The sequence below is a fragment of the Carcharodon carcharias genome, chromosome 7 (genome assembly GCF_017639515.1).
Source record: "Carcharodon carcharias isolate sCarCar2 chromosome 7, sCarCar2.pri, whole genome shotgun sequence".
NCBI lineage: Eukaryota > Metazoa > Chordata > Chondrichthyes > Lamniformes > Lamnidae > Carcharodon > Carcharodon carcharias.
Genome location: NC_054473.1, coordinates 65,435,847 through 65,443,419, shown reverse-complemented (window position 1 = coordinate 65,443,419; position 7,573 = coordinate 65,435,847). Strand labels below are relative to the sequence as shown.

The 7,573-nt window shown below is 39.1% G+C and overlaps 1 protein-coding gene across 8 annotated transcripts in view; it reads right to left on the bottom strand.

Annotated features, from left to right (window-relative positions):
- Positions 1–224: 224 nt before the first annotated feature.
- The window catches only part of lrrn1 (leucine rich repeat neuronal 1), a 41,134-nt gene continuing 33,785 nt past the window's right edge, over positions 225–7,573 (bottom strand). For all 8 annotated transcript variants that reach the window (XM_041192281.1, XM_041192282.1, XM_041192280.1 and 5 more), the window contains one exon: positions 225–3,424. In XM_041192281.1, the coding sequence (XP_041048215.1) occupies positions 1,033–3,180 (2,148 nt within the window). In that variant the 5' untranslated portion in view covers positions 3,181–3,424 and the 3' untranslated portion in view covers positions 225–1,032. The remainder of the gene's footprint in view (positions 3,425–7,573) is intronic.

The following is a 7,573-nucleotide window of genomic DNA, read 5'->3' as shown; positions in this document are numbered from 1 at the left end:
CCCCACTCTACAATAAGCTTTTTATCCAGAATGATCCATTACAGTTTACTAGGTGGCATATTCTACTGCCACTGATGAGCTTCATTTTTTTCTTCAATCAAGAAAGAATTATGGTCAAGCAGCTCAATTTGTCAAATGTCAAAAGGGGATGTAGGAAATCTGCAGAGACAATAGGCATAGCTTCAAATAAAAACACTTTAATCAGAGACAAAGCTCTATAAAAATCAAGCTCAAAACTAATTTATTATAGTTTTGTCCCTGTTTTACACTATACGTCTCACAATAAAATTCATTGTTTTAAACCTTTGATACTAAATGCAGTTAGAGAGACATTCAGAAAAATCTGGCAACTAAAGTCCCTCAATAAATTCACCAAAAGTTTTTTTTTTAAATGTTGCCGATTTTAAAGCACATTACACTATAATTGGTTTTAACATTAACCACACATTTGTCTAAGGTAAATTGTAAAACTAGTTCAAGCAAAGAAGGCAAATAAAATTTACAAGTGTTTGGGCTTTCAAATTTCAAAAGAGAGCAAATTATAGTTGATACAACAATACAGTTTAGTTGGCTAACAGCATTCAATAGAAGAATGAATGGGATCTAATTCCATATGTCAGCTTCAATATTCTAAAAAAAACTATAATGTGGAAGTGGATCAATGCCCAACAGTTAAGGTAAACAGTTTCTACTAAATGAGCACACGTCTGAAGGCTCATCACTCCTTTAAAAACATGGGATGCCTTGTATTGTCACCAATTTACATTGGGAGTTCTGCAGTGGAGTGAGAAATAAGTAATCAAGCACAGCAACTGAGGCATTTCACAAGATAAATGGAGCTGCCTTTTTTTTTAAAAAATGTTCAACAAAGGCGATACGCTATACTAATAGTCTCTGAAATATCCACCTGTCCTCACAGCTCTGCCACAAGTTAGCAAAGTCAAAATACAAAAAGTCAGAACTTTACTTTTGCAGAAAAAAGCAAAATAAGTATCTGTGCTCCCTTTAACTAGAAGCAAAATTCTTCCAGAGTTACCATACATAGTAGCTTCTTGATGTGTCAACGGGTGTAGGTTTCACATCGGAAGAGCCATCTTTTTCCTTCTCACTATCCCCTTCCCATAGATTTATAAGTGGTGGATAAAGCTCATTCAAGGGAATAGAAGAGGTTTTCTGCATGTACTTCTTCAGCGAATGGTGGTAGTTCTTCCGCTTGAGGCGTTTGGCAATGTAAACAGCTATTGACGCAATGCTAATGATGGCAAACATTGAACCCATTACAGCTGCTAGAGCTGTGCTTGTTCCCTGGTCAGAAATGTCCAGTGAAAATGCCACCCCCTTTGTAGTAACGTTGACACATGATTTCTGAGTCTGCTGGTGGATGTTAGATACAGTAAGACACACCTCATATTCTGTTGAAGGTTGGAGATGCGTCAAGTTATATTCATGGACATCAACGGGAACCCTTGCAGTGTATGTAATGTGAGGGTTATCGATCTTCATGGTGGCTGATGACCACTTCAAATTGGAAGTCATGACATTTGAGTTCACTCTCCATGAAACTAAGATAGAGTGAGATTCAGCTTGCTTCACATATATTTTCAGAACCTGAGTTCCATCTAGGAGAGTTCCATTAACTCGAATGGTTGCAACTCTTGTATCAGCTCCTTCAGAGTTCTGAGCAACACAAGTGTATCGGCCAGAGTCCTCAATGCGAATGTGAGAAACTTCGAGAGTCCCCTCATTGCTCAATTTATATTTATCTGACAGGGTGTCTACTGTGATTTTACTTCCAAGTGGTGTGACCCAGTAGATTTCAGGTTCAGGCTCTGCCATAGCACGACAATCTAAGGAAATTGTCATATCAACATCTACATTCAGGTGATTTGGAAAGGTGTCATGCGCAATCATTGGAAGACATTGTTCAGCCGTCTCTTGCATGAGAACTTCTTTAACTTGTTGCCCTCTGTATTCTGGTGGCATAGCACAAAACATAGACTGAGGCTCCATGAACCGAATGGTTGTTTTATTTGAATTCATCCATTGAATAACACAGTCACATCTGATTGGGTTGCTGTGAATACTTACTTCACGTAGATTAGGAAGGTTATCCACGGTCTTTTGATACAGGGCATTTAATGCATTATTATTAAGCATCAGGCTTTCAAGGGAAGGAACTTCCCGAAATGCATAGCGATGAATGTATGACAATTTAGGGTTATTTGTAGCCTCTAATTTTGTAAGTTCAGGTAGGTTATCCAGTGCATATCTGTCAATAGAAACAAGCTCAACCATATTGTTAATACCAAGTTCTTTTAAGCGAAGCATGTTTCTGAAGTCACCTTCTTGAATTTTATGAACAGGGTTCTTGTTTAGATCCAGGAATTTCAAGGCTGGCACCTTCTGAAGTGCGAGCTGAGGCACCCTTACCAGTTTATTATCATAGAATGAGAGGCTTTCTAGGCTATCCAATCCCACTAAAGCATTCCCAGGTATTTCTGTGAGCTCCATTCCTGCTAAAACCAGACTTCTCAAATTGCTTAGAGGTTTGAAGTTCATATCTAGGATGCCAATTACAGGGTTTTCTCCAATCATGAGAATCTCCAAGTTAGGTGTTGACTCAAACCAACGGCTGTCAATCACTCTTATTTTGTTGGAATTCAGGTGAAGTCTTAGTAAATTCCTTAAGCCAGAAAAGGCATTTGCTGATATGCTATTAATCTGGTTGTGATTTATGTACAGTTCCTGGAGGTTGACGAGATCCTGTAGGCAATAATCAGGCATGTCTGCTATCTGGTTCTCCTCTAGGTGTAGAGTGGTGAGTTGAGTAAGGTTGGTCAGGCCTACATCTTGAATATTGGTAAAATTATTCTGAGAGAGGTCCAGCTCTGTGAGGTTAAACATTTGCTCGAATTCATCAGTTGTCTTGGCAATATTGTTGCTCTGAAGCAAGAGCACCTGCGTGTCAGCAGAAAGGTTGCTAGGAATTCTGGTCAACCGAAGGTCATTGCAGTCCACAGTAGCAGCTTCTCTGTATGTCGATTGTGGTGTGAACCATGGCCGGATTTCACAAACGCACAGCTGAGGGCATTCATTAGGCTGTGGAGAAGCTTCAATTAGACAAAGAGTCAGAAAACCCATCATTACATGACAAACGGTGAAACAGTTCTTTTTACACATTTTTTTTTTTACTTTTCTTGAAACTAATGACAATTATCAGGGGACTTGATGCTTGATTTAAGTTAACTTCGGGATGTGGAAGACAATTCAGCTGGAAATAGTGCCTGGGTAGAGGAGGATATCTGGTGTTTTTGACTCGGTTTCCAACGTGCTGGGAATTATCCTGATCTTCAGCTGTTCTTTCGTTAAAGGTGCATGGTGAAAGCTTTTATTTATGTCAGATGTATCTTGACACCAACAGCATCTGCAAGAAGGCATGAAAGAAAATCAGCCTGTAGCCTTTAAGGAGTGCAGAATATAATTTCTACATCTTAACTGCACTTAATGGATCGAAAGTAAAAACAATACACTGTGGACAGGTAGCTGGAGCTTGGGAAAATTCAATCAACACATTTGCTCCATTTTAGAAATGGCAATAAAAAGTTCTTCTGATTTCAGTACATTGAATCAATCCACTTGTAGCATTAAATAAAGAAGATAATTAGAAGTAGAATGTCATTATTGTTCATTCTAGATTATGATAGCCAAGGAAACTTTGAATATCTACATTTCATATTAACTTACAAATATATAGGAACTAAAATTATGGTGTGTGTTTATATTTGATTCTTTTGCTTACAAACACGAATGCTCAGTTAAATCTATTCACCAATATTTAATTATTTCCATCTTTTTCAAAACACTCCTCCTCCCTCCAACCACCACCTCCCCTACCCCCAAGAGAGCAAATATCCAAACTGTTTCCAGGCATTTAATAAGTGCACACTTAATTGGCAGCACACAAGGGTAGCCCAAGGTGAATGAATCTCAATGCCTTCCTTTATAGATGAAAGCTTTGACACATTGGCAGTGTTCTTGCTTCCAAATCAGACACCCCACTTCAGGAAACAAGCACATTGGTAGCACAATCTCCACTCGAGTCAGAAGGGTCACGGGTTCCAGTCCCATTTCAGACTTGAACAAAATCTACAGTGGCCCTTCAGATCGCTGCTGAGGGAGTGCTGCACTGTGGAAGGTGCCATCTTTTGGCCGAGACAGGATCCCGACTTCCTTCTTAGGCAGACACCAGATTTCATGGCGTTACGAGATGATCAGGGGAGTTCTCCCAGTGTCTGGGCCAACAATTTGGCCTCAATCAATACCTGAAGCCAGTAGTCTGTTTGTACTATTGTTGTTCGTGCGCAAGTTGACACTTACAAAAGCGAAATGCGATGTGGCAGAGTGTCAAAATTTGCACATTACACAGCTTACAAAAAGGCCAACTGATAGCACATTTGGTGGAATAATTATTTCTATTGAGCTTATCTGCCATTTATTTCCAGGGCATATTGAGGAATATACTTCTTTCCTAATTATTTTCAGTTTGTCCATGAAAAAAAATCCTCAATAGCTGTCAAATTTATCTTACAAAATATTGAGCTGGACTGATGCAGAGAATTTTAATGGCCTGACACAGATTGCACACCAGGCAACTTTTGAAGTGAAGAAACTACACTTAAATAAATTGTCAGGTAAAATATGCAAATTTAAAATGTGAAACAAGCCGTTTCTGAGTACAAAGAGAAAACTTTAGTATCGATTTACATGCCAAATGTCATGCGGCAAATTTTGTGGTCAGTGGTGAACGGCTTTCTCAATCCCCATCTGCCAAACATCCAAAAAGCACATGCCGTCGACAGGGCAGTTAGCACCCGTGTGAACAGGACATGCATCTGTGGGTCTCCTTAACCAAGAAGGTTGAAGAAATGTTGATGAGCCAGGAAAGATCAGTTAGAATACTTAATTCAATGTCGTATTAGGTTACAGGAAGCAAAATAAAGGGAGCCAGAAAGATGGGATTAAGAGGCAGAGATAAGAAACAGAAAAAGTTGAAAATATAAAATAATCTCTAACAATAACTGAAATTGAAAGGAATGCGGTTCTATACTAGTTAAAATTAATTTTTAGTACCAGAAGTTGTTTATATAAAATTCAAGATTTCTTAATTGGCAGAGCAAAGCCATTGGGTGGGATTTCCTGGCCAAAGCACCCTGGTGGGCATCATCATGGGCAGGATGGGAAAAATTTGGAGAGCCGTTAAAAATCAACAGCTCTCCAAATTTTCCCATCCCACCCGCAACGATACCCAGTGTTGCAGCTGGAAAATCCTGGCCGTTGTCTTGGCCCTACTACAAACTTCATTCCCTCCATCTCCCTGGCTGGTGTCTTAAGGCTGGATGAGATGGTTTGAAACTTTGCTGTCATACTGGACCCCGAAATAATCTTCTGACCACAAATCATTAAGTCCATCTGCATTCATTCACCTGATGCTGCCATTGCCTCAACTTATCTCTTGCTGAAACCCTCGTCCATACGTTTGTTCCCCCTAGACTTGACTATTTCCACGTTCTACCCTCCATAAACTTGAGGTCACCAAAAACTCTGCTGCCTATGTCCCGACTCACCAAATCCCATTCACCCATCACCCCTGTGCTCACTCATCTTCATTGGCTCCTGGTTAAGCAACACCTTGAGATTAAAACTCACATTCTTGTTTCTAAATCCTTCTTTGGCCCTATTGCTCCCTATCTTGTGCCTTCAGCTGTCAAGGCCTCAAGCTCAAGAACTTCTTCCCGAAACATCTTCGTTGTTAATTCTCTTTCCACCATGAAGGCACTATTTAAAATCTACCACTATCAAGCATTTGGTCATCAGCCCTAACATTTTTTTTTAATGTGGTTCACTGTCAAATTTTGCTTAAAACACTCCTATGAATCCCCTTGGTACGTTTTATGATGTCAAAGACACTACATAAGTACATGTTGCTGTTGTGTAGCAGTTAAGACATGTCACCGTTAAAGGGGTACTGATACTGGTTTGGACAAGTGCTAACTTTTTCTGGCAAGTTTAGTTTTTGTATCTATAAAGGCAAGGACAAGACCTTGGCACCGTTTCATGTATTTCGATGGTGAACCATGACAAAACATTAATTGCCGCAGCTTCTGAAGGATCCAGACATCTCGGACAGCACTTTCCTCATTTACACATTCAACTGCACGGGTTGCTGGAAGTTGCTGCCTGATTTTCATATAAGTAACAATGACTGTTTTTTTGCCTCACCCTTATTCATATTGCAAAATTCAGTCCAATGTACCTCAAAATACAAGAAACTCACTTCAGTTGGTGTGAAATACAGCGAGAACTATAGTGACAATTTAAGTAATGTATCGTGTCAAATTGGAAGTGTTTCTGAGCCAAAGTGAAATCCATCACCAAAATGAGCAAATCGAAACAGAAAACATACCATCCCAGTTAAAGATCGAATGTGTACAATACATCTCTTAAAAAACAATTTTCTCTATCTACTGTCAGTGGAAGCAGCATTCTGCACACATTCCTACAAAACAATAATCCTAACATTGAATTGGTTTGGCATTTGTTACCCAGCAATCTCTTATGATGAATGTCACTTCATCTCTTTCTGGCTGTGCTTTTCCACTCCAGTTGGAGCTAATTTTCCTTTTTGAAACAGGTATTCTTTTATCAACGGCTCTGCATTATTGCATCTGCTTTACTGTAGCCCTGGGGCTTTTGAAACTGAGATGACTGTACAACCAATGCAGTCCTAATTCCCACTTTGGAAACTATTATTATAATGATGTTATTCACATTTGATTTACAAACAGATAGCACTTCACAACAAAACCTCTAATTGGCATGCTTGGAATTAGTTTGAACCGGCTGCCTATTTATTATTAGGCCAATTATTCTGGAAACATGATCACTTCTCACAAGTGAGGTTCTTTAGTACCAAATGCATATACAGGAAAGCTGTGTACATTTCACAAGGATATTGTCTAAGCAACATGGAGCAATATTTAAATAGATATGCGAGTTGACATTTGACATGTTTTAGTTTTTTTTTTAAGTTATATATCCAGTGAAGAAAAATAGGTGAGTTATCCCCAGTGTTCTGGCCAATATTTATCTCTCAGTCAACATCACAAAAAACAGATTGCCTGGTCATTATCACACTGATGTTTGTGGGAGCTTGCTGTGCGTAAATTGGCTGCTGTGCTTCCTTCATTATAACACAGGCTACAATTCATAAATACTTCACTGGTCGTAAAATACTTTGGGATGTCTGGTGGTCATGGAAAGCACTATATAAATGCAACTTTTCCTTTTCTGTTAGTTGGGCATTGTTTCTCCAGTTTCTTGAATGAGAAAACTTTAACCAGTGAACATATGTTGTAGACAACCGAAAGACTCACACATGCCTTCTGAACCTACCAAAGTTGCTTTATAGCCAATAAAATACTTTTGGAAGATGAAAGCAAACTATTACAGATGCTGGAAATCTGAAATAAAAACAGAAAATGCTGGAAAAATTCAACAGGTCTGGCAGCATCGG